The sequence below is a fragment of the Salvia hispanica genome, chromosome 3 (assembly GCF_023119035.1).
Source record: "Salvia hispanica cultivar TCC Black 2014 chromosome 3, UniMelb_Shisp_WGS_1.0, whole genome shotgun sequence".
NCBI lineage: Eukaryota > Viridiplantae > Streptophyta > Magnoliopsida > Lamiales > Lamiaceae > Salvia > Salvia hispanica.
In genome coordinates, this window is record NC_062967.1 from 31,740,138 (window position 1) to 31,752,767 (window position 12,630).

The 12,630-nt window shown below is 31.7% G+C and overlaps 1 protein-coding gene across 1 annotated transcript; it reads right to left on the reverse strand.

Annotated features, from left to right (window-relative positions):
• Positions 1–3,820: 3,820 nt before the first annotated feature.
• LOC125213612 (serine/threonine-protein kinase PBS1) lies at positions 3,821–7,303 on the reverse strand. The gene is made up of 5 exons (XM_048114256.1): positions 6,751–7,303; positions 5,920–6,122; positions 5,134–5,323; positions 4,566–4,957; positions 3,821–4,475 (listed from the first exon to the last, which is right to left on the reverse strand). Exons 1-5 carry the CDS (start codon positions 6,869–6,871, stop codon positions 4,029–4,031), a joined length of 1,353 nt encoding a protein of 450 aa, XP_047970213.1. The 5' UTR covers positions 6,872–7,303; the 3' UTR covers positions 3,821–4,028.
• Between the last annotated feature and the right edge of the window lie 5,327 nt (positions 7,304–12,630).

Sequence of the window (12,630 nt, forward strand, 5' to 3'; positions counted from 1 at the left end):
GGATTTAGCATCCGAGGTTGGATCTGAACAGGGGATTCAAGTTGTGCATGGATTTCGGACTCTTTTGCTCTCTTTGCAATTTACTCCGTCTAGTAGCCGTAGATCTGTTTAGTTTTTAATTGTTCTTCGTTAAATTGCTTAAATCCAGTCTTCTTTATTTTCCGATTACGTTTCATCTCTGTTTCTACTGAGTTTTTATGCAATTTGATTTGAAGAAGATGATGTCGCTGTTAGTTAGTACTTTAGTTAGTTGTTTTCCAACTTTTCGTCCGTACTCTGCTTTTTCAGCAATGGTCCCCACCGTCAGTTTATTTCCCAGGCCTAGGTAATTTAGAATAGTTTCTTAGATCTAGTGATTGTCTCGGTTTCCAGTTTACATGCATGATTTCTGTTTTGCCTAGATCCAGCTGTTAGCGTAGCAGATTTCACTCAAGATTAGTTTAATTTCCTCAACCCAAAAAATAAATGCGTGGCAGCAGCCATCCCAAAAATAGTCCCGAATCCTTGAGCATGTTTAATTTCGCATCCGTCTCTGTGGGATCGATCCCTACTTCCCTGTGCTAAATTTTAGTATACGTGGTTGAGGGTTTTTGAAGAGGTATTCTGTGTGTCCGACGACCGAGATCTTTCAACGATCCGTGAGTTCCTAGATCTTGTGATCTAATGGATTCATTGGACCCAGAGGACTTGTTATTTCTTTATGTGCATACAGTATAAACAGTTACTGCTTCGAAAGAGGGAGCTTCATGAAGCAACACAATTCGTCTGATTTCAGAAAATTAGATTGAAACTCCTAATTATCACAAAAAGGAAAAATGGAGTTGCGTGGCTAATTTATTACATTATCAAATAGTAGCAAATATTGGTAATCTGTAACAATATTTCGTTTTCATTTAAGTTTTGTAGTGATGATGCATTAAAAATGAAGTAAATTGATGCTCGAACAATATTTTATTGTCTGATTACTAAGCAATAGTTTTGTTAAGTAAACAAAATAAAAAAATCAATAACCCCTAAAAAGTGAAATCTATATTTATCTATCTATATTCTATACTAATATAACAAGCGGGTTTTGGGCGATTTTAAATAATTATTTTATGAAAGAAATATAAATGTAATTATATTTGTAACTCTCAAAATTGTATTAATAATATTCAGTGCATGGGTCCTATTCTAATGCTTATAGCACCCTAATCTAAAATCAAGACTAAATCTCCACCCTTGAATTTTAAAATGAGTGGATAAGATTAAAGCTCACAAAATCTCAATAAATAGTAGACAAAATATCAACAAAAGGGTAATATCGTCATTATGTTATCATATGATAATTTTCGTTAGTGTTTTTTTATATCAACATTGTGTATTACAAATATCAACAATATGACATTAGAATATCAACACAAGGACAATAAAATATCAACACATTTTTATTGAGATTGGACATGCATAATATTGAGATTTTGCCTACAATATATTGAGATTTTTTATTCCATTTGTTGAAAATAGCTGCTTATCAACATGTACGAAAATTGAAATATAATTTATCAAATTTCATCACCCGAACATCGTCGGAACATATGCAATTGAGATCTCGTTGGAATCCTTATTAAATTATCTTTAATTTGATATATTTTTTATGAAAAAATAATTTAAATTGAGAGAGTTACGTAAATTTAAAAATTTGAGATGATTTTGAGGAGAGAGAAAGTGGTTAGTTATAATTACTACATATAGCATTTGACATTAATACCCTTTTAATTTAATTAATAATTATTTAAATTTAAAATATATTACACTTGGCATTATATTAACCACAAGATCTTCTAATCTAATGGTTGAAAATTGGTCTTAATTTGGGATTGGTAATTAGTTAGCAATTGATGATGTCCCTTCAGTACATTATACTAATTATCATATGTACGAATAAGCATTACGTATCAAATAAATATTATGCGTTAGATGTCATAAAATAATTAGCACTATTTAATTCTAATTAACTATATGCATAAATTCTTAGATTATATTAAAATCAATACTGCATTAGAGATGAAAATAATTAGGGTGTAGAAAATGAAAAGATTTAGGAAGAAGAATGTGAAAAGATTATGAAGTATAATCTTAATATTTTTTTAACTATAAATACTACTTTCGAATTGGAATTGTACATCCCAAGTTGATAGTCCAATTTTCTAGAATAAATAAACACTATTAAGACAATATTCTACTTGCCTGGAAGAATATTTTATAGTAGTTCAGTTGTTCAACATTTAATTTGTCTTCTCTCTATTCTTATTACAAATCAATGGTGGACCAAGGTGGAGTCAAAAAGCTTCATCATCTGTTGTTGACAGACGATATCTATGTGGCAAGTCCTATATTTTTCTAGAATAAACACTATCAATGCAATATTCCACTTCATGGAAGAATATTTTAGATTTTAGTTGTTTAACATTTGATTTGTCTTCTCTCTATTCTTATTGTAGATTAATGATGGACCAAGATGGAGTCGAGAAGCTTCATAACATGTCAAACTAAATTGAGTCCTAAGGTCCTTATGGTAAATGTAGGGCTGTAAATTTTTGACATGACACGAACACCAACAAAGCTAATGTGTTAACTTTCGGGTTGGGTTATGGTTTGGGTTTAGGTTTTTTTCCTATGGTTTAGGGTTTAGGGAAATATAATTTTAGTTTTATTATTTAAATTTAAATCGTGATGAAGCTTTAATATAAATTTTTGTTCTATATTTATGCACATTTATCAATAATTTCATTATATGAGTGTATTATTCTTATAGTATCAATTTTTTACACAACTTAGATTAAACTCATAGTAATTTTGTACTATATCACAACTTTGTTTTAATTAAAATTAAAACAATTTTATCAAATGTGATATTATATATGGGTTTATCATTAAATATATTTCCAATTTTAGATATATATCATAATATAATTTTTATTTCAAATAAGTATTTCATAATTTGATGTAAATAAATTTGGTCGTGCATAGCACGGATGTGATACTAGTATGATTAAAATTCAAGTAACTTGTATAGGAATATATCTTGAAACCAAACATTACGAACGTTGCATTACATCGTCTTGATTAAATTCTAATTATGATCAATATTTCTAATGTATTTTAATTAAAATAATGCAATGTATATTCAAATGTTTGCCAACATTATTCAGTACCTTTTGCCCATGATGGACTAATTAATTAAGTGGTTACAAATCAAAACTTATAGTACTATTTAATTCATATTGAAATATAATTTATATGTATTTGGTTACATAATTGTACCAAAAGTTTCAATTTATGCAGAAGAGAATAGTTATTTGTCGAAATTTATAGAAAGGCATTCTTTACATAAATATTTGCAAATGTTTTACCTGATTTTGATCCATAAAAATATAAAAATTCCTAAAACGGCCCAACATACACTAGCCATTTTAATTGGGGGTTCATTTCCATTTAATTATTTTCTAGAATGTTTATGCTTATTGAGAAAAGATGATTCTACTACTTTTTTAAGAAAATATGTTAACGTGGATTCAGTCATTATATGATCATATATTGTTATTGTGAAATTTGGATTTATTTTAGAGACTACAAGGAAAATTCCCTTGTAAAACATTGTATGAGATCGGTTAAAATTTTTAAATTAAACAAATTTGCCAAGTTGAGATACTACAAAAATAAATTTAAGACCATAAAATATAAAGGGGAACATCATTGATATCATATTACTACTACCATTAACCTCTAAACATCACCTAAATTTAGAGATCTTAAAACTTGAAAACATTACACAAACTTATCCACAAACACTAAATTTTAATTATTACTATCTTTTTTGCAAAATCCAAAATCCAAAGTCCAAAGAGAGAAGCAAAAATAGTGGCATGAGACATGAATTATCGAAAATTTACACTCTTTCATAGATGGTGTATCAATGGAGAAGATCTCTAAACCACTATGAAGGTGTCCAACACATCGGCCAAGAAGGCGACGACGACGAAGAACTAGCCGTTGTTCGCGTCGAAACTACCACCTTGAGCGCTTTGGCGCCTCTTTTCTCTCCAGTTCTCGCCCCACATTTTCGCCTCTGCAACGGCTCGTTCCCTCTCGAGATCCCGGTTCAACATTTTCGCCGTCTCCCTCGGAGAATCGTCCCTCTCGGACCCTCCCTCCACGTCCCACTTCCTTCCGGACCCAGCACCCTCCTCATTCCTAAGCAGCTTCCCGCCTCGTTCGTCTTTGTTGCTGTGACTAGGATCGTACGAGTGGTTTGCCAGGTAAGAAAGGGCCGTCACCACGTCACCGATCAAGGGACGAGCAGCAGCCTGTTCCTGGGTGCACATGGACGCCACGGCCAGGGCTTGATAAAGCCCGCGGATCGGGAATTTCCCTTGCAGCCTCGGATCTGCCAACTTCACGTACCTCTTACGGTCGTTGAAAAAAGGGCGCACCTGCACGCATTACCCGAAAAATGCGCTAATTCACTATGGAACGGGAAACTACGGGGCTCGATGTATAAAAAGAGTAGCGGATTGGTTTACCCAAGCAACGAGGTTCTGTTCGCCCTGAGGTCTGGTGCTGTCGATGGCTTTACGCCCCGTTATGATTTCTAAAAAGACGACTCCGAAGCTGTAAACGTCCGACTTCACGGTCAATTGCCCCGTCATAGCATATTCCGGGGCACAGTAACCGTAGGTCCCCATCACCCTGGTGGATACGTGCGACTTGTCTCCTGTGGGGCCGAGCTTCGCCAGTCCAAAGTCGGAAAGCTTTGGGACAAACCCTTCGCCGAGTAATATGTTGGACGACTTGAAATCTCTATAAATAACAGGAGGATTCGCCTTGTCGTGGAGATGCTCCAATCCTTTGGCTGCGCCGGCTGCTATCTTCATTCTCGTGCTCCAGTCAAGGGGCTCTTTGTCGGGCGGAAGATCTGCATAATTATTCTCGACTTTCTGAGAGAGTAACGATAACGCCTTTAAAAAGGCGCAGATAATACACGTTTATATGCCAGCATAGAAAGCACAACGAGCAATAGGCACTAGATTCTGAAAACTATTGCAAAACGGAAATCCGACAAGAAAACAAGAATAGCCGAGCAAGCCTTACCATGGAGATGGTCTTCTAGTGAGCCCAACGGCATAAATTCATAGACGAGAAGCCTCTGATCCCCATCAGCACAATAGCCCAATAGATTCACCAAGTGAGGATTGTGGAGAAGGCTGAGCATTAGAACCTCAACGAGAAATTCTCGATTACCTTGAAGCCCATTTCTGTCCAACTGCTTAACAGCAACAACCTACCAAAGCACGTCACGCAATGAAAATGGAAACGTCATAAACGAAGAGAAGAGATATACCTTTTCTAGGATGGCAAATTAACTGGTCGAAATAGTTGAGAATATGATATAATGTAGTTCACGAATACTCTCAAGTCCCAACCACACCTAAGTCACCAACAACAAATTTTACGCACAAAAATCTGACAAATGCACCAACTGTGGATACGAGATTGGCAATGTTCGTTCAAATTCACCACACTCTTTAGAAGTATAGTTTCAGCAGTCTAGCAACACAAGGCTTACTAGTCCGTGAAACACAAAGACTGCATACAAACAATGAAACAATATCCTAGCAATGTTTACCTCTGATCTTTACTTGAATTCGAGCAAATGTTAGTTGGCTGAGCAATTTCCTAAATGCTAAATAAATAAGGTAACAGAAGTTCAACTAATGAAACCGTGATTCAGCTAGGAGATCAAACAACGTCTCCAACTTTATGACTATTTGGTGCAATAATTCAAATGTAAACCTAATGTGATCTAGCACTCACAAGTCATGAGAAGATGAGATAGTTTAACAAAGGTCGATTTGCAGAGATGATGACGAGTTTTACCTGGCCGTTATGAAGTCTCCCTTTGTATACACGTCCGAATCCTCCCTCTCCTAGGAAAGACTCTGGCCTGAAGTTATTTGTCGCGGCAGCTAGTTCGCGAAAAGTAAACGTTTGCGCAGCAATCTGAGAATCTGGCAAGTCCTTCAGTCCTGATGCCTCCCTCCTCGGGCCAACATTGCTCCTCGTCTTCAGCCTATCCCCCCCTGTGAAGCACAGTCAGAGCCGCCATTCGCCCATTAGAAGAAACAATTCAGGACCAGAAACAAGCACACCACTAGCAAAAATTTAAGATTAAGCATTCATCGAATTCTTCAGAATGAAACGAACAATGCCAAATCATCGCAAGCAACATAATCAGAACCGCCATTCCTCCACTAGACGATAAATTGAGGGCCAGAAACAAGCACACCACATTGAATTCCAGAGAGTAAAATGAACAATGCCAACTCAAAGATTTATAAGAAAACAGAGGCCTAATCTCTTCTAACATGCTGACTGATCAAGAACTGGATATCATATCATATCATATCATATGCAACAGTCACACAATAAGTTCTCTAGATTTATATCAGATCAAGATAGAGATAAAACAAAAATCACAGTGCCCATTGAGATCTAATTCAATAAGTTGCTACTATTTCTACTTACTCCTATCATAGAGCTATGGGGTCTACAAAGAAACAAATTGGATAACCAATCAATACAAATCATATGAAATCATAGCAAAAAAAAGAAATCAACTGTTTGTCAACTCAAACTACTGAGATCAGATCAAACCTCATCAAACCACAAAATTACACAAAAAAAATAATCAAGAATTAACACACTAACCAGAAGATAATTTTGATATATTGGAAGGGACAGCAATTTGAACCTCCTTGTGATCATCTCTCTCTTTATTGAGACTGGGCTTCTCATCATCTCTTGAATCAAAACAAGGAAAACACCCCATCTCTCTCTCTCTCTCTCACACACACACACACAAACACAAAGATCAAATCTTCCTTCACCCCTTGTTTTCAAGCAAACCAGATTTACACCAACAATGGATTAACTTCTCTTCAATCAATCCAATCCCATCACAAATACCCCCAAAAAATGAATTCTGTGTGGTCCGAATTCAATAAAAATCCAATCTTTATGTGATCCTTTTTCTACAGCACAAAAAGGAAGCAAGGATTAACAAAAGAGGCGCAACAAGATGAGAAGACTCAAGATTTTAAAGTTAAAAAACAAGATAAAATTAAGGAAAAAGAGCGGAGAACAAATTTAGGGGATTTTGCAGTAATTCAGTTTTGACAGATTGTAGAATCTAATTGACAAATTTAGCCGGCTTTGTCTTCGGCTTCATTTCTCACACACACACACACACACACACACACACTACGGCAGAAGCACTCCACCACCCCTTTGACTAAATAATTACTCCTATATTTATTTTTGAATAAATATTGTTTGTTATAATTAATTAATTCTTATATCGACTAGATTCTTAACAAAAAGAATTGCATAAATTAGGTGATGAGAATCCATATAATTTCCGAATTTATGTAATTATTCCTAATTTACATTTATCGATATTGAGGAAATTTGGAAAAATACGATTTCGTATCCGAATACAATTGAGGTTTTTTTTTATAAAGAAGTAATATTTATATAATCATATGAGTGTTAAAATAATCTTGTCATAACTGTTTATTACAGTTGCTATTATATCTTATGGTTCTGTTATCAGTCACAATTTTTTATCTATTTAAAGCCATTAATTATGGTAGCACACATTCCTATAAAAATATAATGTAATTCTAAGCAATTAATTATAACATTACTTTTAAGGGATATTATTAGTCAAAATAATATACAAAATTAGTCAAAATATGGCATGTTGCATTAACTTAAAATTTGATCGCAAAGATTATCAATTTTAGTCCTTATTTCACATGAATTCTATTTTTCTCCCAATTAAAACTGTACTCATTGGAAATTATCAATTTTAGTCCTTATTTCACATGAATTCTATTTCACACGGTAAGAGGTTCATTTGCAATAGAATAATACCATCAATTTTATTAAATTTGATCGCAGAAGTATCATAAAAAAATGTATAAATAAATAAAGAACGCTGAAGTATATATAATCAATTTTCATGATCAAACTTATTTTTATAACATAGACAACTCAAGTAAGATAGGTCAGATTTTTATGAATATTTATGATGAAAAATAAATTTCTAAAATCAATTTGTATAAATTTTACGAAAATAGTTTTATACTCCAATAAAAATATGACGAACTATAGTAGTACCAATTAGAAATGATGATATGACTATTATCCTCTAAAACCACAAACTTTAGTTAAATTTGGTACTCCGTATTTCTTACCAACTTCAGATATTGTCGTAAAAATTATGGACGTAGATTTTGTACTGAATTTTCCATTAATTTCATCTTATTTAATATGAATGTAGATTTTATAGTGAATTTCCCATTAATTTAATTTTTTCCCGAATTAAAATCAAACTTGTGCAAAATTTACTGTAATGTCTAAGTTCATGATTTTTGCAACTGGGTTTTGAATTTGTGAAAAATACAAAGTTCTGCCAAATTTGTGATTCGATTGATCAATAGCCTTTCATTAGCCTATTCAATTTTAATTTTAATTTTTTTAAAAAAAATTATATAAACTTTAAAAGATAAAAAAAAATAATATGAAATTCCATAGTTTTGGATGAATTTGATTATTACTACACTCTATAATCAGTGATTAAATAGAACCACTATTCGATCGTGTAATGCATGTAAGAAACTAAAACTATATAATAATTGTACGAATGCATTACACAACTCGTGCAATGCATTAATTGATTACCCCATCGAAATAATGCGTTAATAATGTTTCACCTAATTAAGTCTATTAAATTATCATTATATAAATAATTTAATAATAATGTTTTTATCTTCTTTTCTTGTGAGTGTTTGCTTTTGTTTATATTCAAATATCACTATTATTTTTATTATTATATTTATTTTTGAATAATTATATATTATGTTGCTTCTCATTTTTTACTTTAGAATTTATGTAATCGACTAAAAGTAAGTAAATTGCATATATAATGAATTAAATGATTGTGTTAAAATATATATTTGGCGATCGTTATCCATTTAATAAACTCAAAATGTATTTTTTGAGTTCGTAGTAAAAAAACAGAGCACTACCTCTTATTATAATTTCCTTTTAACAATGTATAAATATTGAATAAAATAATATATTTCGATTGTGAGTTTTATTTAGACTAAAATACTAACATGTCCTCTGTTTTTTTCTATATATTTTGTTAATTTTGGATTCTGTTTTTATTTTTTTGTTTATACCACATGATTCGCGTGTGGGATATATTCTGTTTTGGCATACCTAACTAAGCAAACTAAATTACTAATTTGTAATAATATTTATTTTTGTTACAACGAAAAATACTGTGAGTCATTACTCGCTTTGCAAAACTTCAAACTATCAGCATGAAACAAGGCGGGATCAGAGTATCGAAACTTAGTAGAGTCGATTTTTTTTTATTGAATTTGATAATTGGAGTTACCTTTAAGCTTATCATGTGACAATATCCCCCTCTTCAGTTTTCACAATATCGAGTATCGACGAACCCAATCATTAACTCATGAGTGTCAAAAAATTCTAAATTGCGTCTAACTCTTCTAACTCCAGTATCGACCAGCCCAATAGTTAATTTCATTTAAAATCTATTTTTGGGTTGAAAAAAATGATCAAGTGGAATATACGATGGGAATGGAAGAGTATTTTCGAGAAAAAGACATTACTTTATAGTGCGCATTTCACGCTGCAAATAGGCACCATGTTAAATTTCCACCCACTTAATCACCAATATTCATTTTCTTTATTTTCACAAATAAAAACAAATATCTTCTTTAAATACCATTCTTTACGCTAATGCAATTCATACCATTCAGAAAAAGGTGTTTTATTCCAAACAAATACAGAGAGAATTGTCTAGTGTATTACCAAAATTATTCATGGCTAATTATACGAACTTCCATTGTATTCCATATTATTTGGTTGCGTTTGGTTGATTGGAAAAATGTAAAATGTGAAACGAATAATTGTGAGATACAATGTACTAATATTGATGTTAATGGTAAATTATCTATAAAGTCATGAACTTTCAAAATAGTTTGATTTTTTCCATAAACTTTAAATGTTGTATGAAAAGTCATGAACTTTATCGGATTGTGAAAATTTCCCATCTAACCCAACCCGATAGATTTCTGACATAATTACTTATCCTACATGGCGCGTCGGAGACGTGACTTGGCAAAACTCCATTAATTATGATTATTTCATTTCTATCTTTGCAATCTCTGACCCCTAGACTTATCACAAAAATACAAGTAGAACAAATGAAAACATACAAATCGATTACGGCATAAAAATCGACATAGATATACAAATCGAATTCCACGAGTCGAATTCAACATAAAATAGCATTAATTCAACAATTCGAACTGAACCCTAAATTTGTCATTTGCCAAGTCACGCCTTCGGCGCGGCATGTAGAATAAGTTTGTGTCGGAAATCTATCGGGTCGGGCCGGATGAGAAATTTACACATTTCGGTAAAGTTCATGGCTTTTCATGCAACATTTAAAAGTTCACGTACGAAAAAAACCAAATTATGTTGAAAGCTCATGACTTTACACGCAATTTACCCTTGATCTTATAAGTAAAGTTTTTGAATAAAAATAATTAAACAAGAGATAGAATCAAATATGGTCACTAATTATATGTAAACTTGGTTATCGAACGATCCTTTCATTTATAAAATCGAAATGCTTGGGTGTGAAAGACAAGAACATACTACGACGACTCAACAACTTGAAAGAATAAATAAATCTTGTCGGTAACAAATTGGGTAGTGGAAATGGATGCTAAACAACTTGCTAGATTTAACCACACCAAACACTAATGTTATTCCACTTTTTTATTTTGTTTTTTGCTAGGGAATAAATTTAGAAGATGAATAGTTATTAATTGGTAGCGTGTCATGAATAATTCGGAAATGGGCATTTATATAATAATTTCACCTGGTTTTTGAAATAGTATAATTATATAACTAAGCGTTTACTTTCACCAAATTGTCGGAAATGGGCATTTATATAATAATTTCACCTGGTTTTTGAAATAGTATAATTATATAACTAAGCGTTTACTTTCACCAAATTGTTTTGGCCAGCATGTAAGTCTCTTACGTTTATTTATTTTGTAACATGTTGACATATAGATTATCCAATGAGTTTGGACAATCTAATCCATGCAACGTGCTTCTATCATTTATTTAATGAAATTTGAATAATTAACAGTTAATTAACCACTTTGCGTATATATTACTAATTATCTTCCTAAATCCTAAGTCCGGGTCGACAGGAAAATTCAAAATTGTACTACAAAATTTAGTCTAAACATACATTGGTTGTTACTATTCAATCTTTGTACTTTATGATTAGTATTAATTGAATCTTTTCTCTATTTTCGTGTTTAATAAAGTATGCTTGATTAGTTTTTTTGCACATTGATTCTTTTTTAAATTATTGAATGTTTGAATTATTCAAGAATGTTTTTTTTTTTTTTTTTTTTTTTTTTTTGCAAGGGATATTGGTACATATATGCATGTATTTTTTCTAAATTTGTAAATGTACGAGTGTGTATATAAAGGAATGTATGTTTGTACACTCTATTGTAAATATAGTAGTAGTACTATATTGTTGTTAGTACATGTCATTTTACATATTGTTTTGAGTCCACTTTGGTATCTCTATATACTCATTTTTTCAATCACTATAGCATTTGAAAATATCCCAAATGCAAAAATAAAATAACGAATGATACTTATTTGCAAATATTTCAAATAATTCATTATATATGTAGTGTAATTAATAGTAATAAAATCAATTTAAATAAAATTGATGTGATTTGATTTAAAATTTATGGGCATTATATACTTACGATTTATGTACCTATATATATATTCTTAGTTTAATTAGGATTGTGCGTTTTAATCACTACTAACACGATCACAATAATTCCGAATTTGGGCAAGAATATTGGATATAATTATGTCTTGGAAAGTTGACTTTATTTATTATTCTTCATTGAAAGAGGTACCTTTTGTTGGAATGGTGGAGCTGGAATATTTTCTTTGGAGGAAGAAACTAGAAAAGGCAACAAATATATTAAAAGTATATTCTTCGTAAGAAACCTTTATTTTATTTAATTATAAATGTGAAGTAATATTTAATCGATATAAATAAATTTGAAGTTTACTTTGTCTCCAACCATCCATGTTGCAAAAAACACTTTTCGTCACATGTATCATGTTAGGGAGTAGATGAAACACCCATTATTTATTTGAGTCGTCGGTAGAAACAACCGTTTTAGTTGTTGTCACATTATGATGTACTTATTTAAATTATAGAGTGAATTTCAATTTTAATTAGTGAAAAAAATGAGGTTTTCACATTTTATATAGTTCTAGAAAATGAAAAATATCACTATATGTCCTTTTTTTTCTATTTCGCATTTGAACCTATTAATATAATGACATATCTTTTCTTTCTCTAAATATTTTAGGTTGAAAATTATAGTACTCCCTAAGAATGGATTAATAATTAATTATGGAAAACTAAAT

What these genes read in the sequence shown, in the direction of transcription:
- LOC125213612 (XM_048114256.1), bottom strand. Translation starts at nt 6,871, where the DNA reads ATGGGGTGTTTTCCTTGTTTTGATTCAAGAGATGATGAGAAGCCCAGT. An exon ending in TATATCAAAATTATCTTCTG is followed by an intron (nt 6,123 to 6,750) that starts GTTAGTGTGTTA and finishes TGTGCTTCACAG; the next exon opens with GGGGGGATAGGCTGAAGACG. An exon ending in ACTAGAAGACCATCTCCATG is followed by an intron (nt 4,958 to 5,133) that starts GTAAGGCTTGCT and finishes ATAATTATGCAG; the next exon opens with ATCTTCCGCCCGACAAAGAG.